Below are 27,738 nucleotides of genomic sequence, written 5' to 3'. Positions count from 1 at the left end.
TGGGGTTAATATTTACCTGGTGTTTAGTGTGTCATTCTATACAGACACTAGGTCTGTCTAATGTTTCAGAAGTTTCAACAAGTCAGGGTGAAAAAAAAACAAAGAGTCAGTTGTTTTCTTCCAGCTACTATGCAAAGGTCAGATTTTTAAAGCTGTAGATAATGTGTGTTTAGATCGGGTAAACTGATTGACAAGAGAGATTCCTGTGATGGCACCAGAGCTGCTGACTGTAATCGTGGCTTTAGGTGAGAACATACTTTTAGTTTATTTCTCTTCATTCTCAACATGCATCTGACATGTTAAACTGGTGTAAAGTGTATCTCTTTTCTCAATTGGCTGACCACCCTTAGCGTTACATATACACATTGTCATTTACCAAATAAATGACTTAAGGTACAGGATGATAACGCACAACGCAGTGCAGTAATGTGTTGGTAGAGTATTAAAAGGTGTTATTCTGGAAATTATTTCTTATGAGTAAAGTCTTTTAAAGGCTACTCTTCCCCTACTGTCATTATATCCTGTAACATGTACAGTCCACCTGCACCCTGCTACACTGTAAAAAAAAAAAAAAATTATATATATATTTATTCCTTTTTATTTCACAGATTTTTCCTGTATTTTTGAAATACATGAAAATTTCAAGAAATTACAAAAATTGTGAATCTCTAAAGTAAAATAATATGAAAAACCTGTAGCTGTGAATAACCATAACATTTCTGCTACCTTAAGGAAACTTTTTGGGTTTTTCAAGTAAACAAACTTACAATACATACAGGAATTTATTATTATATTTCTTTTCTTATTTAAAAGAAAAAAGGGTTAAATTTAAGTTTAATACTGTAAAAACATTTCTTAAACTTGGTACAATTAGTAACAGTTAACCGTAAGAAAAAACATTTGTTCTGTAACTTGACATCTGGTTAATTGACAAATATCTCCTTTAAGTATGGATATTTGGAAAATAAAAACATTGAATAAATGTTATTTTAATCAGTATATAGTGTCTACAAGTATTGTTAAACTGTCGAAAACACAGTTTTGATCATTGAAAACAGCCATAATTACTGTAATTTCACAGCTTTTGACTTTAATTATAATTCTTAGATTACAAGTTAGATTAACATAGTATATAATTGCCCCAAATCGCCCGATGTCAGCTGGGATTGGCTCCAGCCCCCTGCGACCCTGTACGCAGGATAAGCGGTTGACGATGGATGGATGGATAATTGCCCCAAAGTGGTAAAATTACAGAAAGGTAATATTTCATTTATTGTTAAATGACAGGTGTTCACACCTTTTAATGGGGTTAAAAAAGAAAACTTCCTGTAAAATTACAGGTTTGTGATGAAAAATTAATTTTAATGCCATTTTATAGATACTTTGAAGAGTTTTAGCTATAGGTGTATTATCAAAACCTAACACAAACATATTTAAATCCTGTTTTTTCATAATTAAAAATTACCACATGTTCACATTAGAGTAATATATATGCATTTATCCTATAATAAAGACCAGAAACCCATTTTGAGTTATCTTGTACTAGGGTTTTTTGTGACAGTTTCAGACTTCCTTAAATTTACTTATTTTGAGGAAACTCAGACATTTTACATTTATTAATTTAGCTGACACGCCTCTGGAGCAACTAAGGGTTAAGTGTCTTGCTCAGGGACACAATGGTGGATGGGTGGGACACAGTGGGGGATTGAACTTGGGGCTCTCACGCCAAAGGCATGTTCCTTATCCATTGCGCTATCACAACCCCACAGACCTTTTGAAGTACCACCACAATACAAATTCCAACAAACAAGCCACACAAGTCATCCATTTCAGTGTATTTCAAGAATTTATCTCCTGAAACAAAAGTAGTTTAGTTTTTATTTAACTTATTGACGATCTTCAGATCTATTCATTAGAAACCCAATTTTCAAGAATATTTTGGATACTGTTAGACACAGCTCCAAGATTAAAGTGCAATCTGAATGTAAAGTAATTGGAAAGTATTTCTTAATGCTGGCATTTTGCTTTCATAGGACTGTACAGAGACATGAAAGGCAAAGGAGAGGGGGAATGATGGTTTTACATACAGTGAACTTAATGCACAATCCAAAAACTTCTTCCTTGGTTTCAATATGATATTTTATGACTTTCTAAAGCCAGTTTTTGTGTCTGGTAAATGTTGTTACGGCTGTATGTGTTTCTCTGTGCTGTGCATCCTTGTTCCTTTTCTGTCCTCTAGTTCTGCCACAGGAGTACTACCAGCTGATTGCTGAATTAGGTCCACCTGGCCTTGCAAGGCAGTGCACAATTGTGTGCATGGGAGTTGGGGGAAGTCCAAAATTTCATGAAATATATATATATATATATATATATATATACACACACATATACATTATTCAAAAAAGATGGATATATGCGAGTAGACTTTTTCTTGGCAGTCCAAATAAATCCATTTGTTTGCAAGTTTTTGGTATGCAAGCCAAAAGTACATTTTCAGATTCGATTGACTTTGCACAACACCTCTGGATGACCTAAAGAAACCACTTGGGTTCTTAGCTCAATTGGAAAACATTAACAAAGGCAAACAAAATCAACTGTCACGGTTTTGTGGTGAAGGCAGGGTGGAGGACCCAAACGCAGGACACAGAGCGGAGCAGGTATAGTTCAGTGGTTTTAATATAACAAAAAGCGAGCACACTTACAAACAGAGTGGCTGATAGACTGAGTCCAAAAACAAGGGCAGTCCAACAGAAATACAAAATCCAATAATGGCAGGGAAACAGGGAGACACGACGAGTGAGGTTGACGACACGAAACACACTGCTACACAGGGTGACAACATACAATGACCCGACAAAGACAAGACAGAAACAAAGCAGGCCAAGGGGACAAAACAGTTCAGGTGGTCGTCCCGGGGGACACCCCAACAGACCAGAGGGGCAACAGGGTTCAGGAGGCCATCCCGGAGGGCGACCCGACAGGCCGAGCAAATCAGGGGGGCAACACAGCTCAGGAGGCCGACCCGAGGGCCGACTGAACACGTCAGGCAGAGCAGGCAGGAGACTGAGATCAGGAGGTCGTGCTGGAGGACAACGAAGAGAGAACAGGTGCTCACCTGAGGCCAGACCGGAGGCCGAAGAAGGCGAGACCTCTTCGGAAGACGGGCTAGAGACCAGTGTAGGAGTCCTGAGGCCTTAGGAGGCAGAGCTGAACTGAGGACCACCGGCTGGGCTGAGGTCCGAGGACTGAGCTGCTGGGCTGAGGACCACCGGCGAGACAGCTGGGCTGAGGACCACCGGTGAAACTGGTGCCGGTCGGACTACCGATGAGGAACCAGGAATCGATCGGACCACCGGCGGAGCTGGTGCCGGTCTGACCACCGACGAGGGAACAGAAGTCAGCTGGTGATCAGGCTGGCTGCTAGCAGCGCTAGCAGGCCAGGGATCAGGCAGAAAGCTAGCAGCACTAGCTGGCCTGGGATCACGCTGGTCGCAGACGGGTCGCTGCTGGTGACCTGGTCGCCTCTGATGACCACCACGGGAACCCGAAAAGATGGCCAGGCGACTTCCCTCGAAGGAGGACTCCGGGGGAAGCCTAGCCTGCAGGCTATCAGGCCATAGGCTAGCTGGTCGACTCAGAGCTGGTTGGGAACTAGCAATCCTAGGGCTCTCTGGTTCTAACGTCAAGTCCATCAAAAAAGAGACCAGAGAGCTAGATGTCCAGGAGTCCCTAACCAGTCCGGATGATGGAGCCAACACAGGAGGGAGATGACCAGGCGGGCGGCTAGCAGCGCTAGCCGGGAGGGAATCAGGCGGGCGACTAGCAGGCTGGGTGCTAGAAGGCTGGGAGAGGAAGAAGCCTCCCACCCTGCAGCTAGCAGGCCAGGAACAAGTCCTGGAGCTAGCAGCACCGGGGACAGGCTGAGGACTAGCAGCGCTAGCCGAGCTGGAGACTGGCGGATCAGGCTGGCGGCTAGCAGCTCTAGCGGGCCGGGGATCAGGCAGGTGGGCAGGCAGAAAGCTAGCAGCGCTAGCAGGCCGCTAATCAGGCGGGGCAGGTTGGGGGTTAGCCGGCTGACGGCTAGCTGGTTGGCTGACTGGTAGCTGGCTAGCCGCCACAGTGCTAGCCGGAACAGGCAGATGGCTGGCCCCTGCAGCGCCACCAGGCTGTGAACCTGAGAGGCCGATACCTGCCTCAGAGCCCTCGGGAGTATCCAAAATCTTCTCCAAGTCTCTCTTCATTTGTTTAATTACGGCTAACTGCTCAGCCATGAAGAGTAAGTTCAGTAGCCTGGGTTTACGGCTAAGTGACTTCTCCATTAACCCATAAACAGTGAGTCTGCGTCTCAAGTCTGTGGAATCGTGGATCGAGGAGATTAACCTTTCGCAGGTTGAGGTCCATTTGGTTATATCGTCTGCAAGAAACGCTAGGTCCGCTGGGTCCACACTTGGTCGGGTCATTCTGTCACGGTTTTGTGGTGAAGGCAGGGTGGAGCAGGTTGGAGGACCCAAACGCAGGACACAGAGCGGAGCAGGTATAGTTCAGTGGTTTTAATATAACAAAAAGCGAGCACACTTACAAACCGAGTGGCTGATAGACTGAGTCCAAAAACAAGGGCTGTCCAACAGAAATACAAAATCCAATAATGGCAGGGAAACAGGGAGACACGACGAGTGAGGGTGACGACACGAAACACACTGCTACACAGGGTGACAACATACAAAACAGAAACACCAGGTATATATATATACACACACACAGGGACTAACGAGCAGGGCGGGAGCAACACAGGTGAAAGACATGAGGCTAATGAGGCACAGGCAGGGAGAGAGAGAGCAGGGGAAAACAGAGACAGACATGCAGAGGGATCACTGGGGTAACAGACATGACAAGGGTTACCAAACACTAGACGACAGACAAGACAGACCCCCAAAACCCAACATACTATAAGGCAGATACTAAACTCAAAAGTGCAACACAAAGAATGGCTGACCGGCAGAGCGTGACATCAACAGTATAACTATCCAAGGTCTGCAAGACATTAAGTAAGTTTCCCTTAATAATTGGTATGGTGACCAAATTCTGGAAATGTGTTAGTCCATAGCCCTCTCCACAGAACTGGGGAAGAATTCAAGTCTGGCGGCTACATGGCTGCAAAAATGACAGAGCAGATAACCACTCCCCCTCCACCACCAGCTCTTCCATTAAGTGTGAGCAATAAGCAAAAGGCAGATGATCTACACTAGCTTGCCGTTCCTTACATCCAAATAGCTTGACAGCGTTTGATTTACAATATAACTGCATTGATAAATAGGACTGTGTGATCTGACGGTATACACTATATTGCAAAGGTATTGGGACACCCCTTCCGAATCATTGAATTCAGATGTTCCAATCACTTCCATGGCCACAGGTGTATAAAATCAAGCACCTAAGCACGCAGACTGTTTCTACAAACATTTGTGAAAGAATGGGTCGCTCTCAGGAGCTCAGTGAATTCAAGCTTGGTACCTGTGCAATAAGTCCATTTGTGAAATTTCCTTACTACTAAATATTCCTAGGTCAACTGTTAGTGGTATTATAACTAAGTGGTAGCGATTTGGAACAACAGAATATCAGCCTTGAAGTGGTAGGCCACATAAAATCCCAGAGCGGGGTCGGCGCATCTGCAGAAACTGCCAACTTTCTGCAGAGTTAAGAGCTACAGACCTCCAAACGTCGTGTGGCTTTCAGATTAGCTCAAGAACAGTGCGTAGAGAGCTTCATGGAATGGGTTTCCATGGCCGAGCAGCTGCATCCAAGCCTTACATCACCAAGTGTAATGCAAAGCGTCAGATGCAGTGGTGAAAAGCACGCCGCCACTAAACACTAGTGCAGTGGAGACGTGTTCTCTGGAGTGACGAATCACGCTTCTCTGTCTGGCAATCTGATGGATAAGTCTGGGTTTGGCGGTTGCCAAGAGAATGGTACTAGCCTGACTGCATTGTGCCAAGTGTGTAAAGTTTGGTGTGGGGGTGTTTTTCAGGGGTTGGGCGTGGCCCCTTAGTTCCAGTGAAAGAAACTGTTAATACTTCAGCATACCAAAACATTTTGGACGATTTCATACTCCCAGCTTTGTGGAAACAGTTTGGGGATGGTCCCTTCCTGTTCCAACATGACTGTGCACAAAGCAAGGTCCATAAAGACATGGATGAGCGAGTTTGGTGTGGAGAACTTGACTGGTCTGCACAGTCCTGACCCCAACCCGATAGAACACGTTTGGGATGAATTAGAGCGGAGACTGCGAGCCAGGCCTTCTTATCCAACATCTGTCCCTGACCTCACAAATGCTCTTCTAGAAGAATGGTCCAAAAGTCCAATGAACACACACACACACACACACACACACACAGCTGATTACCTGTTTTAGAACAGTATTTTGACATTTTTTAAAAGGAAAATCTAGTATTTTGTTGTATCATTTTTTTTTACAATATATGTTGATTACATTAACAAGATTTTTATGTGAAATTATATAATAAAACTCAATTAAAAGCAGCACTCTACTATAAAGTTTAAGCCTGATTATTTGTATTATAGCCGTTTTCAACTATATTTAAAAGTAATTTAATTGTTTTTACAGGTGTGTATATTCTTAATTAAACAATAAAAGCCCTAAAAATTGCACAAGATTTTATGTAAAATTAAAGTTACAGACTATATTGTCATTATGGAATATTACCGTATTTTTACGAGTTGCTTATTTACTGTTATTTTACGGTATTTTTCTGGCGCCCCAGCTGCCGGAATATTTCTGTATTGTCACAATTTTTTTTTAACAGTGTATGTAATCTCCCTTTTTCCTTCTGAAGCAGTAACAGTGTGCTGTTTCTCTCTTCCACCTTAATATCCTGTGTGACACTTTGTTTAGTGATCTTGATGCTGATGGTGGTCCTTTATACAAAAGATCCTCTCTGCTGCAGACTCAGACCCTACAGGGCAGAACAGTATACAGTAAGAACAACTATCTCCTACAGTAATGTGGATGACCTTTCTAAAAAGTTAAAAGAGTGTAAGACTGGTTGTATTGTGGGGAATAGTCTTAACGTTGATGATCTGGTCATCCTGTCTCCTAATAGCGCTTTCCTGCAGCAACATCTCAGAGTCTGCTCAAGTTATGGTGTGCAGCATGGCATCAAATTTAACCCTAAAACAGTGTTATCATGATTCCTAAAACCAAAATTCCCTTCATTTTGTATGTCAGACCAGGTATTAAATGTGGTGAATAAAGTATGGATAATTTATGTGACAATGACGATATGCAGCGCCAGTGTTGCAAACTGTATGCACAAGCCAATATGCTGACATAGAGAAGCTTATGACAATATGTCAATTATACAAAAGTATCAAAACAAAATCAAAGCTGCAAGCAGTTTGAGAAAATGTCCTGTAAATCAAATATTTTTGGTCACAAAGTGCTAAAATCCTGTTGCCATTTGGTGGCGCTATTACATTGAGTGAACATTGGCATGTCCATGTGTTCAGGGCGGGACTCTTATCAGACTCTTAAAATTCGGTACAGATCTGAGCGTGTCCGCTGAAGTTGTAACAACTTCCTGTGTCATGGCGAATCATTGATATTTGACGTCAAGCCACGGACACGCCCATTGACGAAAACTCACTGATAGCAAAACTTTTTATCATCAATGCCTTTAGATTGCACAGCAAAAATTTTAAGTTGATCGGATTAATTTTCTAGGAGGAGTTCATTAACGTATGTAACCTGTTAACGGCAAAAATGACCAATAAATTCAAAATGGCTGACTTCCTGTTGGATTTAGGGCATTGTTCCCACAGGATTTTTGCAGGTCTGGACCTGATACTTTTGCCACAAACGTTTTGTACATTTCGGGACCCGGGGGCTGCAATTTAGGGGGTGCTGGCGAGCCATTTTGCCACACCCATGCACAAAAACGTATGACACGTAAATATCCATGGAACTTGAATTTTATGCAAAGTTTTGTGAGTTTTCGAGTATGTTTAGGCTGCGCTTAATCGCTTAATCTGCAGAAAGAAGAAAAAGAATTCCTTCATTTTCAATAGGGTCCTCGCATGTTTCATGCTTGGGCCCTAGTAAACCATCATCCACAACAAAAACAGAGAATAGTCCCAGAGACATGGCCTGATTCACCAGCTAATGAGCCCCAGGGCATACATTAGCTGTTGGGCCCCATTTGTCCCCCCAGAAATCAGCCTTTTCGCATTGTGCATGTACAAAGCAGGTCTACTATGCTGGCGTAACAGAAGGTTTCTGTGCGTTGCTTTGTGATCATATTATTAAATACAACTTTATTTAGGAATCTGACCATGCAACCACAATAAAAAGTATAAATACACTTAATACACAACTTAAATAAATTATTAGCTTAAATAATAAAAGTCTAAATTTGGATTGTGACACAGGACCCGGCTACAATGTTAGCTAATAATGCAGGACCTGCCCCAGCTGATGTTGTCTTTTAGTGACGCAAATTCCTGAACAAATGTGCAAGCATCAAATTACCCATGACCCACTGACAAGGAATGAACCTGGAGCTTTTGGTTCTCCTGAGTGTCTCGGGATGAGTTTAAAACTGACATCATGGACATCATATTACATCACCAAGGCAAAAATCTAGATTTCCTGCATCATCAGTGCCTCTAATGAGAGGGAAAAACCCTCCTCAATACACACCCAACCAGGAGGTCAGAGGTCAAGGTCAACTACATAACAATGCCCCAAGAGCTGAAAGGGATTCTTAAATAAGGGCGCCTCAGCAGGGGTTTTGTGAGTGTGTGAATGTTATGTAGCATCCTGGAAGGCTGTTAATAATAGGGACGCCCAATGACTACCACCTGAAGGGGCCAAGGCTGCCTTCCTACGAGAATGTTCGGAAGAATTAGAAACAGATCCACGACATGATCTGACAGCGCTTCGGACAGTCTCCCCCAGGCTTGTTGCCATTTTTGTGGCCACTTTTCTGTTGCTATTTTTCATGGATGTAGCTAGATAGCTAGCTAGCTCTTAGTAATATAACATTCACATTCTTAATGCTGCCTTCAAAACTATTTGAGAATTCCTGGACAAATCGGAGATGTTGACGTGATTCAGAGGACACAGACTAACATTTCCCATAATGCCATGAACTGCATCTCTTTGAGATCCTCCCAAGTCGTTCAGATTCCTCCCCCCTAGTTTGTAAGCTTTTCTGTTGTAAATTTGTGGTCTTCAAAGCCTAAGCTGAGATAACCTAATGACATCATCCAAGTTGTTTCTCAGACTTTTGAATTCTCCTCTGGAGCCACAGATGTTATTACACTACTGTTTTAACAGGCAGAACAGTACTCCCCATGAATAGTAAACTGATCTTTATGTCTTATCAAGGAGCTCCTATAAAGGAGAGATTAGATATGTCATAATATTTTCTTTGTCACGTTCCATTCTAGCCTCCACCAACGTACGAAGAAGCCCTTCTATAGTCCCTTGACCTGTAGATCTGCAGTCTAGGGGTGTTCACCTGTCAGGATCAATCCTCTAACCTCAGTGAAGACACACACAACCCCAGTCAACCATCCACAGTGATCCAGGGGCCGTCTTCCTCCCGGTGCCCGGCACAGAGCTCAGGGTTTCTGTTCATCTGATGGTCCGGGAGCTTGTTGCCAAGCCATAGCACAAAGAAGAGGGCTACTGTTGTTAGAGCCAAGCAAGTAATGCTATCAGGGACAAGTAAAAACTTTCGGGAAAGGAATGCTTTTTGTTTTGTTATGTACATCTCAGTGATTCTGCTTGGAGGTATTCTCATGATAATGAGTCGGACTGAAGGCTGAGAATGGCATATCTCTGCAGTCCATGCAATTATTGGCAGGTTTTCATTGTATTATTCCAAGAATGGTATAATGGGGGGATGGATTTATAAGGGCTGTCAAATATGACAAGACATTTTTTTTACTGAAGCCTTTTCTTCAATGTTTCTGAAACAGATTTTATACCACTTAAATCCCATGTGTTCAGCATTTCCACCAGACGTAGAGTAAAGCAAGAAAACATTAACAGACTCTTTTCCTTGTTGACATAGACAGAACCTCTATAGAAGAACTGGAACTTTTGGGTTCTGTTCCAAAAATGAGAAAACTCAAAATCCCATTGTCACAGGCAAATAAGTACAAATCCAGCATCGGAACAGAGCCTTGCTCAACAGTTCGTTGTGGGGTTTGCTCCATGACCCCAGGCAAGGACAGTAAATTTAAAAAACGAGTTAACATGCTGATGCTTAGCAGGCAAGATTTACCGTGTTTACCATCCTAGTTTGGTGTTAGCATCCTGACATTAGTTCTAAAAACACCATTGTAGTGGACAAATTGAAATTTTGACCCCTGGATGGTGCTAAATGAAAAGTAAGAGGATCACCAAAGTAATTACAGTTCAGCATGTGGGGGACACATCTATTCAGAAGTTGTTGAGACATTTTACTCAAAACCATAGATGTCAACCTCATGGTGGTGCTGGAGAAAATGCGCCATTAAATTCAACTGGGAACCATGAATATCTGTGCAAAATTTCGTGCCATTCTATTAAGAAGATGCTGAGATATTTTACTGGATAGGCAAAAACTTTGACCTGCTGGTGACACTAGAGGGAAAGTCAAAGGGTCACCAAATGTAAGCACTACTTAACTAAGTTAATTGGTTATCCATTGCAGATTTTTGCCACGGACAGTGCTTGGGGACAGCCAGGCAATCATAAAGAACCGTGCATCCTGTTTGCATATCCTGTGAGCGTCAGTCACTGCCAAAGCAATCCCACCTAACCCAGTATCTACGACCTGTGATTGGGCTGTATTTCAGCAGAGAGCAAACAATAGGGTAAGAGCAAATGTTCCCGCCTGCAGAACCACAGTTTTCTATCTAAACCGTCTGTTTCAGAGTTTCAGACCAGAGCTGCAAGACACTGCTGCCAGAACTCATTTGACTATTTTCAGCCTGTTTTTAACCTTCAAAGCTTTTTGTTCCAGTTTCAAGATATTGTATAGTATGCATCCCATACAAACTCGCTGTTACACTGTGATCATTTCATTTATTAGCAAATGTCTTTCGCACAGAGTTTCTACACAAATTTCCAGATAGCAAGATGAATGAGGTCAGCTATAAAACTCAAAAGGTTAAGCTCTCAAAGAGTTCTCTTTGACAAGACCAGGCATTGCTTAAACAGCAACTCTGTTTGGCCTGCACTCATCACCAGTGATATCACTTTGAGAGGTAGGCTAAAGTACGACAGCACAGGGTTACTCTTTAATCCAGATCAAGCAATGACAGAAAACACAAACTCACCACAACCAGAAAGCATTTCGGAGAGCTAGCCCGGACTGAGAACCAAGAATGTGGATCTCGCACAGTAGCCTGGAGATATTCAGTATCTTCATGACTCATTTGTATTTTTTTAAAGAGGGAAAAACATATACAGCATGGCAAAACAAAATCTATTTGCTTACACTTTTTATAGAAATATTCCTGTTTCTCCTCTGTGCATTATCTAGTCAGGCAGTGGAGTGCACAGTGACCCAAAAACAAAGATTTACCCTCCACCGTCAATCAGAACGCCACGTCCTCACATGCATCATTTGTTCTGCTTCATGACAGCGATCCAACTCCCATACGCTGTACCAGGCATTACCCACACTCCCTCTGCATTCCACAGGCCTCGGAAATCCAACTGTTCAAGTTTATTTCCTAATCCCTGTCGAAAGCTGTCTCAAATAAATTCTGACAAAATATCCTGCTCTTACCACTCACAACAGATTTTATACAGGGATTGTTCATATGAAGACCAAAGTCTGATCATGGGAGACAGGTAAGTACTGAAGTGAGTAATTGTAAACCATAGGGGGTTTATTTCTTCTGTAAATTCACTCTATGAAGAAATAGACCTGCAGTGTCTCTGTGTATCATCTCACATCTGTCCCACACGCCCCCCGTAAAGCACTTGAAAACATTTACTTCTCTGTAACGTAAAATGTTTGTGACCAAATAAGCAAAAATAAAAGTTAAAGTACAAACAACCATCCAGTGTGGTTTGATCGTCTCCCACCGAGATTTCAAAATGGAAGAAGAAAAGAAGAAAACCCTCCCAGTAGTTTTTCCCATGCAATGATACATTCATAATGTAGAAGCGGGTCCCTAATATTAATAATATTAGTAGTAATATTTGGTTTTAGAGGTCTAATCGAGCCAATCTCTCCCTCCTCTCCCCTCACGAAGCTATCCAGGCTTCTGGCAGGTTTTTAATGACAGATCCAAAATTGGAGATCTTATCTGACCATGGAATAAACTTGACCTTTGACCTTTAATTAAAGGCTGTATTAAAGCTATATCGGCTTATTCTTTTTTTATTTGAGTGCCAACAAATACTGGTCCAATAGTTACCATGAATCTCAAAATGTTGTGATTTTGACTTAAGTGTGCGAGGGTTCAACTGTTGTTTCATGGACTGAAAAAAATCTCCATCTTCTTGAGCTAAATAAATTAAAAACCCCATTCTCTGAAAAATGCAACGTCAAAACGCTGAGAGAAAACAGAGCTGGTTCATTAGCTCATGAAAAGCTGAGGTTTTGAAGAGACATGGTTTTTGCAGGACAGTGATGCATAACCTGCAGTCATTGTGCGACATCTTGTGGTCACTTTCCAGTATTGCACTTCTCAAACTTTTCTGTGGAGCACTTGAAAACTTGGTTACAAAACTTGATTAGCTGGCTTTTATTATGTTGTGGCTAAATGAGCACCAATTACAGTTAAAGACATCCTCAGTGATAAATAACTACTATTGTGAGGTCTGCCCATGTGTCCATGATCCACGGTTTTACTCATTCTTTGGGGTCGCACTACTTTATGTGGAAAATATAGCAAAACCAACTAATTTAAACACGTTTTCTGACCTTATTATAACTAATATGTAGAGTTTATTGGTAACACCTCCCTTTGCCACAAACGTGATGAACACAGAAGTGACGGGAACATTTGATTTGATTTTCAACAATGACCTTTCAAGCCCATTTCAGGATAACATCCTCGACACAAATTCAAAGTCATTAAAGGTAGAGACTTTCACGTATAAAACTTTAATACAGTAAATACAGTACATATTCAGCATTACAGCAGTGGTACCTCAGGTTCTTCGTGGTAAGTATTCAGTGAACTTTAGGTATGTCAGTGAACAACTGCAGTGAAGGACACCAGCCAGTTATGAACTTCTAGCCTCACAGGCCCTGAGGACAGTTTAAGCAGAGATTCACCGATAGCACGGACTACACTGGGATGATCTTCTGATTACATTTAGGAATCACTGACTGCTGATATTATGTACCTGTCAAACTTTCACTGGAAATGTTTTCCCTTGTGCATTTTATTCCATGATGTTTTGTTTGTTTCATTTGTGACCGAGTTGAGAACTTCCAGCAGAGAGGGTCACATAAGACACAGGAAGCCAAGGAGACGCCGAGAGTCTGCAGGTTTTCACCGACTCCTCTGTGCTCTCTGGCTGATAGTCTGCTGTTCACTTAGATCTCCGGGAATCTGACAAAGTGTCAATCAAAACAAATCCTTCCTGATCCTGGCCACCGCAAGAATACACGGGAAATAATGACCTCCCAGTCCAGTCCGGTCCGGTCAGTTTTAGACCATGTCCACCAGTTTAAACTTGCCCTCCTGTTTGACCGGCAGGACGTTGATGAAGGTCTTGTAGAGCACAGCTCCTTTCGGCAGCTTGGTGATGACCTGGGTGGCCTCGGGGCTGCGTGGTGGCGGGATGTAGACCTCCTTGGTGAACCTGACGTAGCCGTCCTCCATAGCGAAGAGCGTCTTGTTGGTACCCATCCCCACCTGTGGGACAGGGACGGGGGCAGGAGCACATGCAAGATGAGCACGCGCACATTTTCACTACATCAGATCAACACGTCGTTGATAGAGAAAGTGTAACTTACATGTGCTCCTGGGTGATACCTCATCAGTCTCTGTGTCGCAAGGATGTTACCCGCATGGACAAAGTTCCCTTGTGAACGAGTGAAAAGAGATGTCAGAGCTCCGAAATTCCTGTTATTATCATGTTTAGGCATTTAAATATCTGATCTACGTCACACATGTCGCTCTCAAAGATGGCATTTCAAAAAGAACCATTCAGAGCCCAAACGATGCTAAAAGCCAGTACCCACCCCACCCCTGCCTCACCCTGCTGCTGTCTGGCAAGAGATACATAAGTATCTGCTGAGGTACCTCCAGACTACAGCAGCTTGTTTCCCCAGCCGCTGAAACTCTTAAATTCATCCTCAGCACACCACCATGTAAAATAATTAAATTTGAATGACTTATTAATGACCATTTACTCTAAATCATTTTGTTTTGTACACACAGAACTACAACTTCATTATACAACCCTGTGCTGTAAAATGAGGAATAAATAGAGCCTGTAACCTTGTATATTATACTAACAGCTTGTTTTGGTGTGTTCGTTTGTATGGTAAATTCACCCGACGTACTGCCGCTCGTTTATTGTTGCAGTATAATGGCGGCGCATAGTAGTTGGCTGAACATTTGTTACTGCTCGTGTTAATGTACAACAGTATATATTAAGGTAGTGTGGTCTTACGAGCTCGGAAGATCGTAGTACAGCGGTTATTTTTTGTAGTTCTCCACACAATGTAAACCATGTTCATTACAGTGTTAATTGATATCTTTACATGGATGTATAAAGTGCAGCACCCAGTGCTTTCCAGCTAATTTACACCATTAGTCTTAATACTGTATAGTATTAGCTGATTTACCATGATGCATTATTGTATATTTCAGTTTTTTATTGTTTTGTCCACCACATTTCCATCAATAAGGATGGGCTAAATAACAGAAAGCCCTCTATATAATGCAATACAGTCCATAAACGACACAGTAGACACAATAGTCAGCCTTACTTTTGAACATGTAGAATGGTGTTTCTAATCTGAACTAAGGCTGCGAAACTGCTTCTCTCTTCACTGTGTTAGCATCCAGTTTTGACACCAACGACAGTACTGACATATCAACAAATACTGTAGTTTGAAAACTAAGAGATTACATTTAGCTGGGCCATACAGTGCTGCTACTTTGAAAATACCTTTTGGAATGCTGGGGACGAATAGCCACAGCACTTACAGGACGTGGTTTAAAAGGAATGCGTTATTACCATCCTGTTTCTTGAAGCCATATCTGCGGCCGGGGCTCTTTCCTCCGACGTTCTTACTGCTGCCACCAGCCTTCTTAGATGCGAGCCTCACACAGTCTATAAGAGAAGGCTGACCAGGCACCAGCAGGCCTGAAACCAGCAGGGAATTACAGAAGAAAACACACTGTAATACTCTTTATTGAAACTTTCATAGCACCATAATGTTTTTTTCTCGTACAGTGGAGGGTAGCACGGTGTACAGCGGGTCGGCTTAAATTCAAGAGTTGTTATTGTCGTAAGTCGGTGTGTCACGTGTCCCAAATTGACCATAAGTCAGTAACGTTAAATTAATTCTTTACGAACGTCTTGACTACATTGCTGACAAGCACTATGTTGTTTCATTCATCAGGTGTATGAGGTCTGAGAAGATTCTCCTGGCCATAGTTAACGTTATCCAAGCACGGCTGTGTAACGTTATGACATTTAACTTGCTGATGTACACATTGAAAAGCTAGCGCAGCTAAGCTAGCATGTAAACCATCTTCTATTCACAGAAGGTGCGGCTAATAAATAAACACAGTTCACGCGTCCTCCTGAAACTTTCAGCAGTCGAGCGAAAACAGTAAAAATTCTATCTTGTCTAAATACTTCATACCTGCTCTGGACTTGAGCATCAAGGACGCCAGCGCTGCCATCTTGAATGATGTCGATTACGTCATTGGCGTCACATCCGGATACTTTTGCTGCATTCAAGTTCCCCAAGAAAGATGCCAGACCGTAACAAGTCGCGGAAATACCGGTCACCATTAGCTTCCAAACGGTGGATAAATATCAACAAAAAAAGTAACATGTGCCAGCTTCATTTAAAAAAAGACTACAAACAAGATTTTAAGATTTGTTGACAGGCCAGGAAGACATATTCACTTCAAAAATGACTGTATTGATTTTAAAATGCCATGCTGCAGTACACAAATACATGACATTTAATTCATGTAATTGCGGTTAATGGTTAACATTGCTTTTAATTTTTTATATATAAAAAAAATCATATTTGACGCATTATGTTAAGGTTAAATGTTAACTATAATGTTAAAAGACGTTGGAAACGCCGGGTCGTTTCTTTTACCCTGAATGCAACATCACCTTGCAACCCGGGGAAATCAAACGAGCTCTCGTGCAACATAGACACAAAACTTAACGTGATGTAAGTTGATCTAAATAAATAACGACATGCCAGAACTAGTAGCTACCGCATATAGCATGTATTTACCTAAATATCTTACTTCTTAATTAACTTACCTCTGTAGGCAAGATTTCGTAGAAAGTGAGTAGGTAATGCATATGTCACTTCCAGCTAACCGAACGTTTGCTACGCTTCTTTCTAGTGTAATTTTAACGTTAGCTGTTTAGTACAAAGTAACTAAGCAGCGATCACTAACGTTATATATAGTAAGTGACTTGTGTATTTGGTCCTCCTTGGCCTGTTACTCCTGAACACTAGGCAGGGGGGGTAACAGCAGTCTAGTTAGCAATAATTTGTGTTTTGTCAATAATCCAACGAAGGTTAACTATGACCTGGATGACTGAGAATCTTCATAGACATCTTTGTCAATAATCTTTTCGCCGAATTCAGTAAAAAGCTTGTGCTTTGTATGTATTATTTGTTGTGATCTGGCAGATAATAATATCTCTTGCTAACACACTAAGAAAAATAAATTTGACAGATTTCTGAACGAAGCTTGGTTGGCTGTCTTTTAGTAGAAGCAGAGACACTTCTGGGACTAAACAATAGTTTGTTCCTTGGTGATGCTATAATAATTCTGGTCTCATGTCTCCTATACAGTAACTTTTGCTTGGATGTGAAAAAAGATGGGCAGCTACAGTGACTCCACCAGTGACCTAGATGAGGAGTTGCCTGTGTTTGACTTCCTCCAGCCGGGTCGACATCTCAGCCAAGCCTCCCAGAGCTACACAGAGAAACCAGACTTGATCGACCTGGATGACTCTGGTGCAGAAGAGGCAGCCATCTCCTCCCCAGCAAACGGCAGTGCGGGCAAATGTACCGCTGATGTAATGATGCTCAGCAGCGAATCTGATGATGAAGCACCTTATGTCCCTCTGGCACAGAGACTCAAACAGAGACAAGACAATGTGATTAGCGCCTCCTCCACTGTCACTAATGGGAAAGGAGCTGAGCTGTATTCACCATCCAATCTGGCCAGTTCGCAGCTCTCTTGCCGGAACGGCTATTCAGAGTCAGAGCGCCCGCTCGGCTTCCATCAGGTGAGAACAGTGAACCACGGGGTCTCAGATGGCTCAGAGGAGCTGGCGGCTCTCCCTCAGCGATGGCTGTCTCAGAAGCCTCTCTCCGGTGCAGGAGGCACCGACACCTCTCCTGCCAAGAAGATCCAGGCCTCCAGGGAGGACGCTCTGTTGAGGAGGCAGGCCAGGGAGAGACAGCAGAGGGGCAAGGGGGCACTCAGGCAGGAACAAGAGAGACAGAAAGCAGAGAGGAAAGCTCTGGCGGAGGCTGCCAAGGCCCTTAGGCCGGAGGAGTGTATCAAGCACATGGTGGTGGCTGTGGATCCAGGTAAAGAGAAAACACGGAGTGACACTTGGTACAATCGGATAACAAAATCAAAGTCAGTCTTGCCCTGTGGGTGTAGATATATTAAAGATTATTTTATATTGCAAATAAAGCCTATGGATGCTTGTGGTATTGTGTTTTGAAGGCATTATTCAAGCTATGTCCTGGCTTTATTGTGGACTTTATTTTGGTAACTGTATTTGTGTTTGCAGCTCTCTTGCAGCTGGAAGGAGGCGGGACCCTGCTGGCGACGGTGCAGGCTCTGGGTTGTAGCTGTGCTATAGAGAAACAACCCCTCTCACACAGTGTCAGCTGGATGAGGAGGGCTCCCTGTGCAGAGGTGATAACACACACACACGCACACACACACACACACACACACACACACACACACGCACACACACACACACACACACACACACACTATTTTCGTATTGCTGTGTTCTATTCAAGGTGAAGCATAAATATATACTTGTGACACCCTGCTGTAAGAGCCTTAAACAAATAAATAACAAAGCCAGTACACAACAATCATTTTTCAAATGAAATATTCAGCGATGCTTCATGGAATACCGCTCTCCTGTCTGCCCCCTCTGCATCTCAGTCAGGTGACGGAGTGTGCGTTCCAGAGGCCCATGTTGTGATGCAGATGACAGTTGATGATGTCGTCACTCTGATCCACAGCCACATTCAGGTTGGCGCGGCGGCAGCTGCTGCTGCTCGTCACAGTTTAACTAACAGCATCAACAGAGTGACTGATCTGGCTGCTTTGAAATGAGACCGGATGAAACTTTAATGAACCAAATGGGGTCATTGCAATAACAAACAGTAACAGGATAGATCAGGGGTTCTTAACCTTTCTGGCAGTCCGACCCCTTTTTGAGGTTGACAATATTTCACAACCCCCCCACCCCAAACACCACACACGCATACCCCTCCATCCTGCTTGCCTTCCTACCTATCAACATTAGCCAGCCAGCTCAACGTTGCCTTTTTTAAATTCTTATTCTTCTTTGTCATTTTATAGCGGTTGCTTTTTATATACACTCTATGAGCGGTTGGCATTACCGCCACTTACTGGATTAAACAGTGCAAAATATTTACAGTGTCCACCCAAAGTGATTCCATTCACAACTATAGTCCGTCTAGTTAATTTTTTTTTCTATTTTGTGTCTATAGTAGCATTTTCACGACCCCCATGAGGTCCCAACCCCCAGGTTAAGAACCACTGGGATAGAGCCATGAAAATAAAATTGAGATAGGAACCGAACCAATGGAGGAATATTAAATGGAACACAGAAAATTACATCCAAATATAGTAATAAGTAGAAGTATGTTAACTAGAAAATATGAGCGGCCATAAAATATAAAATATCGTAGTATATCACCTTCAGACAACAGCAATATTACATATCCACAACCATTAGCTCTAGTGCAGTTCACTCAGAGAGCAGGAGAAGGAGGAGTTTAGAGCCCATATTGCAGTCAGACTAAAGCTGTTTTTGAAATACTTTGTCTTGGTGGGCAGGGATTTATAGTGTCTCCCGGACAGTAACAGCTTCAACAGGCTGGGTGAGTGGGATCTGAGATCTGTCCTTGCCTCAAGTAAGTTAATGCTGAGACAAAGGACAGGATTGAGAGGGACTGGAGATATGTGTAAAATGAAAATAAGATCAAAACTATTATAGGAGAAGGCGTGTCCTGTATTTCTATCCTATATTTTATCATTGTGAACTAATCTCATGAAAAGTCCTGGCTTCATTACCCTACCTGCTGTACTCAGCTCCAAGCCCACTGGTTCCTACTGAAGAAGTAAATCTTTAAAAACACCTCACAAATAGAGCTAAAACAAAAGCAGCTAAAACAGCTGAACACTGTAGTTTTTATTAAAGTCAAACAGGATAAAATAGTGCATTTGTTGGGGACTATTTTCAGCGGCAGATTCATCCACATTTAGTGCTTTAGTGAGTGTTTCTGGCAGCACTATGGTGTGTGTGTGTAGTACAGAGTCAAAATAAACAAGAGTGTGTGTGCGCTCATTGGGATGAAGAAACGTGTTACCCAGGACAACAGGGGGACTCATTGATGTGATTTTAATAATTTTTGTACTACAATGAAACTATGGCACAGAGGAATAAGACACACACACATGCACACACATATACATATTTATTTATATATATATATATATATATATAATTTCTGCATGCAATAATCCATCTATATATCTATAGTGTCATTTCAGTTTCAACCATATTAACCACTCCTAGTTGTTGATAAGTATTTCATATTCAACACATCTCTGTATAAATATACAATACATAATCTCCTGTTACACCAATATACTATCTGATGCAGGAAGAGAGGCTTGGTAGGTCTGGCTCTGGTCCCACTCTGACGTCCTGGGTACAGGAGCAGCAGAGGCGTCAGCCCGGCAAGATCCTCAGCCTGGTGGTACTCGACTTGGAGAAGTACTTCAGGTAGGGCAGGACAGTACACAAGGTACAAGGTACATGTATTTGTCATTTTACAACAGGGTTAACTAGATTAATTGTTTGTTAACTAGGATCTGGAGCTGTTGGACATTTTAATTCAACCGTACTTAATTTTAGGGCCGCAAGTAGCAATTATACCCAATCAGGGTGAACTATTAATTTATTTGGATTCATTGTTTAGTTTATGATCTGAAATATCCCCATCATAATTTCCCAGAGCCCATGGTGACATGTTTAATTTCTTGTTTGTCCAAAACTCAATGATATTCAGATTGCAATGATATAGCAGCATATCCTCACACTGCAAAAGCAAGAATTTGTGCTTATTTTAATCATATATGATTTATCAGTTATCAAAAGTGTAGAGACCGCTGGTTTGAAACCCTGTTCCAGCGTGAGCAAAAGAGACAACATAGGAGAAGAGGAAAGATCCAATCTCTAAAAAACTACCGCTGATGAACCCTTGAGGATGGCGCTGAATCACTCAGCTGCTGCAGCTCAGTTACTCAGTGTCTGACGGTAGACTGTTTGATTGGGTGGAGAGGGCAGAGGAGACAGTGTGAAGTATAGCACTCAATGAAATGTTAAAAAACAACAAGGAATGGCACTCAGATACTTTGTAAGCTAACCTTAACGCATCGGCTGCTGCCGTGGCGTGTGGGAACATGTCACCTATCACTGTCGGCAGAGTCTGGCGGCGCTCTGTGTGAGAAATATGTGTGAAGAGGGGAAATGGAGCAAAGGGAGCTGCCCAGCCACACTGTAAACTTTTTGTCCTCAGATCCCAGAAGTCAAAAAGCCAGAAGAGGTTTCGAGAGGCAGTCGCGGGTGAGGAGAAACTGGGAGGAAAAGTGAAGAAGAGAGGGAGGAATGGTGGAGCTCAGACGCTGCCTGAGGTGTCACGAGTTGAAGTAGAGGAGGTAGGTTGGTTAGCAAAGGAGCTACATAAGCTTTTTCCATAATTTACAGATGAAATATAATTGAATGAGAAAACTAAAACTTTGGATTTTTTAAATTATTCACAGTGAAACGATTAATTAATTTTTATACTTATATTAAAATTCCATTAATTTCCACATTACTAACAAAGTATATGGAAGCAAATAAGAGTCAGTATTTGAATTTTAACAGCCACTTAACTCACATTCAAATATTTTACTTTGAAAACCATGTGTCTGAATTTATGTGTTCTGAATTCACCTCTTTGAAATTGAAATAGATATGTTCACAAATTCAAGTTTCCGAATGAAAAAAAATAGATTCAGGTTGCTCAGATTCGATTAGTCAAATTGAAATAAAAAATGTTTGTATTTCGTATGATTCTGTGTATTTTGTAATTTTGAAAAAATGTTTTACTTAAAAACCCCATAATATTTTACAGTCCATTAATTTATCCATTTAAACTTTTAATTCATACGTTAAAAGAGCCTTCATTTTTCAAATACAGTGAAAACCGGTGCAAATAATCCATTAAACCCCCTTATACTGTATATAATGATTACATTTGATTAGACTTAATTTTCCTCCTTAGTGGAAATTTGTCTTTGACTTGATGACAGAAATACAACCATGACACCGCAGTTGTCACACATTAAGAATACAACACAGTTAAGAACTGATGAAGTCGGGTCAGCTGAATCAATGAACTCTTTTAAATCCCTTGTGAAAACATTAAAACATACTTCTGTGGAAGAGCCTTCCCTGATTTTCCCTGATTTTATTTGAAGTGTAATTTTGGAAATGACTTTTATTTCGCAGATGTGTTTTCTTTTCATGTTTTAACTGGTTGAAATTGTTTTAAATCAATTATTTTTTAACGTATTTTCTTGTGAGGCACTTTGTTATGTTGGTTTTAAAAGTGCTCTATATATGAAGTGCAACAACACAAGACACCGCAAGCCCGCTAAAATGTTATTACCTACTAGTCCAACAGCAAGAAGGCCAGCTCTGCATCTGTCTTGTATCCTTGCAGCTCACGGCAATGACGTAAAAGCCAGGCCCATATTTAGTCCTGTCCGGTCTCTTGCTCTCTCACTCCCTCTTTTTCCTCTTCCTCGCTTACACCGACGTCTCTGCCACAAAATCCAGACTGATACCAAAGAACTTACGTTGTACATTCTATACGTTTTGCTTCTTCTTATAGCTTGCGTGCTGAAGAGTTTGTTGACGTGTTGTGGTGCCATAAAGCATCACACTGTTCTCAAAATAGAAATCCTGCCTGAGATTTGAATCCTACATAGCGCCATAGAAAGCTCCGGAGTGCACTGATAGTGACGTAACTGACCCCATTACAAGTCAGTGAACCATCAAAATGATTTTGATGCTGTTTTTATAAGATAAAATTATTATACAATGTTGCTTTAGTGACATAACTGTCATCTTGATTTAGAGTCAGGGGTTTGGTATTTTCCGGGGCAAAGGAAGCATTCATTGTTCTGTCCTCCAAAATCCCACCAGGCAGTGGTGCATCTCCAGCTTCACACTGGGGTCTCGGTCTGCTTCTTGTCGACCTGGAAGGACTTCTCAGACCACATTGCCATGACAACCAAAGCAGTTGCAGAAGCCCCTTTCAAGTAAGTGGGCTCTTTACAGCTGCGTCTTGCGCTCCTTCTCTCGGATCAAAGAAGTCACCTCCCGTGTTCCTCTGTGTGTTTTCAGGCGAGAGAGGGAGCAGACGGGCTTCTCATTCTACCTGGAGAATGAGTGGGCGGGGGGGCAGCGGGTGGATAAAGCTGGGAAGGGGCTGCTGCAGGTGTGGAAGAGGCAGATCCAACAGTTGAATAGAGTCAGTCCAGACATGGCATCAGCCATCCTGGCAGCTTATCCTTCCCCACAGCTGCTCAAGAAGGTACAATCACTGCAGTCATAACAGCGGGGGGGGGGGGCTGATACATAGACAATCATGCTATTAAAATTAGATTGCTGTTATTGGGTATTTTTATTGTTATAACAAACATTTTCTTTAAAAAATGTAATAATCTGCTTTGTGGTAATGAATTGCTATGATGTCAAAATGATCTTGTGAAAAACACAGTTGTCTATAACTTGAGCAGATTTCTTTGTCATGGTGGCAGCGATGTGCTTTTTGTTTCAGGATTGATTTTAAAATTGATGACTAGTTCCTGACAGTGATTGTCTGGCACCAAAGCGGCAGACGAGGAAGCCCCAAACAGCTAATATATGTAAAGATGTTAGATGTCAGATACCCTTGGAAGAAGCGCACATCACATCTGTCACTCAAGTAGAAAATATTCTACTGGAATGTTCCTGTAGTATTTGTCTTTAAGTTTTACTTCTTTTCTCTTTTTTGGTTGATTATATGTCATCTACAGCATTTCCATTTTGTAAAAAGCATCATTAATTCTATGCAATAAGCGTCCCTCTTATTACAAGTGCGTCTTATAAATTACATATTTACTTCCTGGTACCCTTTTGAAACAGGGTGCCATTTAAGTGCAGCCTACAGAGAATGGCTCTTTCATGGAGGCTTAAATATCAAGGCTACACATTCGGGTTGAAACATTTTCAGTCATATTCAAAGAGACACATCTGCAAGCATATTAGAATAGTGTAACTTTTTTTTTTCTTAAATCAATTGCCTTGTCTTTCTGCAGGCTTACAATCTGTGCAAAGCAGACCGCGAGAAGATCTCCTTGTTGTCTGACCTTCTGATCCGCAGAGGTGAAGGTGTCACATCCACAACTCGACGGGTCGGTCCGGAGCTTTCCAAACGCCTCTACCTCATGATGAACTCCTGTGATCCTGAGCAAACTCTGGACTCCACCGCCTGACCTTTTTGAAGTCAGATTGTTTCTGATCTTGTTCCAGCCGGACTGTGGCAGTTCCTGTTCACAGCACTGAATTTGATACTATGTAGTTAGAAATCTGTTTTTAATGTTAATGTATTAAATTTTTATGAAACCATTATTTTTGAAAATCACTACCATCTAAAAAACACAATTTACAATCATTAAAGGGAAATTCTCATTTTTCAGCATGGACTCTCAAATTGTGGTCATTTCTGACTATTCTGATGTGCTAATTTTTCACTTGCCATCTCTGCTGTAGAGACTCTGGCAAGCAACGTACATCGGGGAAAGCATATATAAATACATTTTGGCTTACATAAATGATCAAATGCCTGTCTCTGAGTTTCACCAAAATAGAACAAATACATGAGCCCTTGGATTAGCTATTAGCTAACAGCATGGTAATCTACTTTGGGGACAACTTGCCGGCACATCTTGATAGGCAGCATAAATCGTCAGAACACCGGCTAAAGCCTAGTTCACACTACATGATTTTGAGCTCGATTTGCAAGTCGCCGAGCTCGCCAACCATCGGGCCGTGATCAGAGGCAAATTGTTTTGTGTGAGCAACTTAACAACGCATCAATGAGACATCTAACATGCTAAACATCTGGAACCATCGACCGAATCGACATCGACATCCAGCCAATGAGAGCGGGCAGCTGGCGCAGCAGGCAGCTACTTTTTCACTGCAAACCATTTGTTAGTAGTCTGCACACGATCTACTGCGCATGTGTGGAACGAGTCCCCCAAGCTGACTATAGAAAGTAGTATAAACAGAAGTAGGGGAGACCAGGGACGATTGAAACATCTGAAATTGCACCAATCAGAAACGAGACAGAACCATGAAACTCATCATGCACACTCTCTGTGGCCATCACCGGAGGACAAGCCGATGAGACACACTTATCGTTTTTCTGCCAAGACTCATTTTTCAGCTATGAAAGTAACTATTTTCATCTACAGTACTTTTCTCATACTGTCCCTTAATGTCTATGAATCTAAATCGGTCTTTTTTTGTTGTCTAAAGGTGCTTGCACACTGCCCCGACAAACGCTGACCGACTCTAACCAACACCGACTGTTGATCAGTGTGTGCCGTCAGTCGGTGTTCGTCGGTGTCAGTTGGATGGAGTCTTTAGAGTTTGACATGTCCAGTCGGGTCGGGTCTAGTCGTAGAAAGTCGGACCAATGTGCGCCGTTTTCCAACAAACTGCAATATTCTGAGAGTGTTCCCTTGACGACTAAGCCTATAGCCTACTCGCATGCGGAACGTCAGCGCGCACGATTTTCTTTGATGGCAATTAGCAAGGTATCCATTACTCGCTTCTCTCTCTCATTGACAACGGACCTGTCTGTGAACAGCCCCTCCACTTCATGCACAATCACATTCAGAACGTGCGCTGGAGGAAGCGACGGGTTAAAAGTCATCATCCGCCGAAAAACTGATTGCCTTCCGGAGCGCACGCTGCATCTATAACCTACATCTAGCTTACATAACGTCCAAATAAGCATCACTTTATGTCCGTGGTAGCAAAGGTATGTCTTTGTGAAACTTTAATGTTTCTTGTAACGGAATAATCACAGTTGAAGTTATTGCAGTTTATCGGGCCTGACAAAACAAACATAAACAATAAAATGCTTGTTTTGGAAAACAGACTGTAGTCTTTATTTAACATGATTCATGGCTGGGATAGGCTATAATTAAAATAAAGTAAGTGTCACTCCCACCATTGTCCTTATGACATTAATTCAACTTGCTCTGTGCCAACCAATCCACCTTTTTACCAGTTGAAATATGTAGTTTGTAGTATTGCACTTGCCAAAAAGACAGAAAATAGCTTAATCAGTCCTTATTACCAATTGCAATACATTTAAATGGCCAATGCAGTTTTGGACATTTGCCGACTGAAAGGTTCTCAAAATGAACTGATTTCCTTTTTAACCTGTTGAAATACTTTTAAAGGGTCACAACCAGTACAACCATACAACCAGTAACAAGTAGCCTAGTTTTCCACTTGCCAAAAAGTGATTGCAGCCTCGACCTTGTGACTTAAATAAGAAAAATAGGCAACAAAAGTCTGTCTGTTCAGTTTCTGTCTGGTCTATCTTCAATGTCTACGAATGGGAAGTCATCTTAACTTTAAATACTGTAATAGTACTGTGTCAACATATTTATCAAGAGGTTAACATTATTTAGATGTTTGGTTTGGAATAGTAGCATAGTATTGAAGCTAAATATAGAAAAATAATAGACATAGATAGAATAGATACTATCTTTCTAATAATGTCAGAGAAGTGTTTAAACATGTACGAATGACCTATAGCTTACTTTACTGTGTATACTGTCTTATTAATAGGCCTATACTTAGTGGCGTAGTCCAGAGGCCTCTCAATTTGAGGATCCATTTGACAAGGAGGAAACTCAGTGAGGGCTGTCTATGATGTTTGTCATGTGACCTTCATAAAAAAGTTTCAAGCAGTAATATCAATGGATCTTAAATAGTTTTAACTATATCTATATTCTTGGTAGTTTATATGAAGGAATTATGCATGTCATTACAATCGCCCCTGCACGTGGGGGCAGATGTAACATTTCACATCTAGTGTTTGAGTCAATATTGTGACTTAACATTGCTTGTAAAAACATTTGATGACTGTTAGTAAAACACAGATACTGATAAATTGTTACCATTGCCCCCGGTCTCCCCTAGTCCGCGTCTGCGGGATCAGCAGCATGAGAAGACGCGCCATTGTAAGTAGTCAAGGTGGGTCGACGTTGTCATTTGCTAAGTGATAATAATAAATAAACACACATACCATCCCTTTCGTCCCAGAGAATATTTCTGTTTTTGCCAAACTAGTGTTGACCATATACTGTATTTAAGAAGTAGACGTAGTCATCGTGACGTCACCTGTTGGTTTGTGGACTGCCGTTTTGAAGCCTTGAGTTTGGCCAATAGGGCGCCGCCATGTTGAGCTTTTGCAACCAGCGGCACCGGACGTGACCATATTTGGACGAGACGGTGGCGCTAACGGCCGTGTGTGGAGCTAGCTAGCTTGCTTAGCTAGGTGCATCTGTAATTCACACGTCATTTTAACAGTGCTGACAATTTTGTCTAGCGAACAACAGACTTAAAACTAAATGTATTCACCAGAGAAAGTGAACCGCCAACTCCTAATAAGCTTTTTCAGCAGCGCTGGTTAAATTTTCACAGTGCCGAGGGTACGAGGCACTCTAGCCTGACTGACAGGTCGCCATGGTAACGACTTGTCAATCACAGATAATCCCGCCCTGAAACATCCTCTGCTTTATACTCTATTTTAAAATAAATGAGACCATAATTTACTAAATGAACATCATGTTGTATTGAAGAAGACCTGAAACTAGTGATTGAGACCACAAACTTATCTACTAATGGAACCGGACTTCTTTTTGCAACCAGAAGAGTTGCCCCCTGCTGGCTGTTCGATAGAATGCAGGTTTAAGGGACTTCCGCGTTGGATTCACGTATGAGACCAGAAGCTTCCTGCTTGGTGTTGACAAAGGAAGATTACAAGCCTGTTGCATACTGTGAAATACACTATATGGACAAAAGTGCCGGGACACCCCTGTACTAATACTTTTGGAAAGGGCTGTTTTTAG

At 41.9% G+C, this 27,738-nt stretch overlaps 3 protein-coding genes and 1 long non-coding RNA gene across 8 annotated transcripts in view; 1 reads left to right on the top strand and 3 right to left on the bottom strand.

Moving 5' to 3' along the window:
• LOC123982738 (ras-related protein Rab-37-like) overlaps nt 1–11,416 on the bottom strand; it is a 31,948-nt gene extending 20,532 nt beyond the window's left edge. Inside the window, exon 1 of the mRNA XM_046068536.1 lies at nt 11,347–11,416. Coding sequence (XP_045924492.1) covers nt 11,347–11,362 — 16 coding nt within the window. The 5' untranslated portion in view covers nt 11,363–11,416. The remainder of the gene's footprint in view (nt 1–11,346) is intronic.
• A 1,698-nt stretch (nt 11,417–13,114) lies between these two features.
• mrpl27 (mitochondrial ribosomal protein L27) lies at nt 13,115–16,011 on the bottom strand. The gene is made up of 4 exons (XM_046068535.1): nt 15,858–16,011; nt 15,224–15,352; nt 13,992–14,059; nt 13,115–13,890 (listed from the first exon to the last, which is right to left on the bottom strand). Exons 1-4 carry the CDS (start codon nt 15,895–15,897, stop codon nt 13,684–13,686), a joined length of 444 nt encoding a protein of 147 aa, XP_045924491.1. The 5' UTR covers nt 15,898–16,011; the 3' UTR covers nt 13,115–13,683.
• Nucleotides 15,370–24,278, top strand: eme1 (essential meiotic structure-specific endonuclease 1). 5 transcript variants are annotated; one of them, XM_046068532.1, is made up of 9 exons: nt 15,370–15,388; nt 17,046–17,792; nt 18,002–18,129; nt 18,394–18,483; nt 20,148–20,269; nt 21,066–21,204; nt 22,742–22,857; nt 22,943–23,132; nt 23,899–24,278. In XM_046068532.1, exons 2-9 carry the CDS (start codon nt 17,072–17,074, stop codon nt 24,073–24,075), a joined length of 1,683 nt encoding a protein of 560 aa, XP_045924488.1. In that variant the 5' UTR covers nt 15,370–15,388; nt 17,046–17,071; the 3' UTR covers nt 24,076–24,278. The 5 variants fall into 5 exon arrangements, with proteins under 5 accessions (XP_045924488.1, XP_045924489.1, XP_045924486.1 ...); XM_046068533.1 differs by lacking the exon at nt 15,370–15,388 and adding an exon at nt 16,027–16,045; XM_046068530.1 differs by lacking the exon at nt 15,370–15,388 and adding an exon at nt 16,311–16,406.
• Nucleotides 23,841–27,068, bottom strand: LOC123982739. The gene is made up of 2 exons (XR_006828050.1): nt 27,008–27,068; nt 23,841–24,141 (listed from the first exon to the last, which is right to left on the bottom strand). It is a non-coding gene; the product is annotated as an uncharacterized LOC123982739 (long non-coding RNA).
• Nucleotides 27,069–27,738: the final 670 nt, after the last annotated feature.

The sequence above is a fragment of the Micropterus dolomieu genome, linkage group LG14, assembly GCF_021292245.1.
Source record: "Micropterus dolomieu isolate WLL.071019.BEF.003 ecotype Adirondacks linkage group LG14, ASM2129224v1, whole genome shotgun sequence".
NCBI lineage: Eukaryota > Metazoa > Chordata > Actinopteri > Centrarchiformes > Centrarchidae > Micropterus > Micropterus dolomieu.
This window is presented reverse-complemented; position numbering and strand designations above follow the sequence as displayed.

Excerpts from the sequence above, each read along its gene's own strand:
- eme1 (XM_046068532.1), top strand. The coding sequence starts at position 17,072 with ATGGGCAGCTACAGTGACTCCACCAGTGACCTAGATGAGGAGTTGCCT. Across the intron at positions 20,270-21,065 it reads GACTTGGAGAAGTACTTCAG|ATCCCAGAAGTCAAAAAGCC; the intron begins GTAGGGCAGGAC and ends TTTTGTCCTCAG. Across the intron at positions 23,133-23,898 it reads CCCCACAGCTGCTCAAGAAG|GCTTACAATCTGTGCAAAGC; the intron begins GTACAATCACTG and ends GTCTTTCTGCAG.
- mrpl27 (XM_046068535.1), bottom strand. The coding sequence starts at position 15,897 with ATGGCAGCGCTGGCGTCCTTGATGCTCAAGTCCAGAGCAG. Across the intron at positions 15,353-15,857 it reads GATGCTCAAGTCCAGAGCAG|GCCTGCTGGTGCCTGGTCAG; the intron begins GTATGAAGTATT and ends TGCTGGTTTCAG. Across the intron at positions 14,060-15,223 it reads TGGCTTCAAGAAACAGGATG|GGAACTTTGTCCATGCGGGT; the intron begins GTAATAACGCAT and ends CTCGTTCACAAG.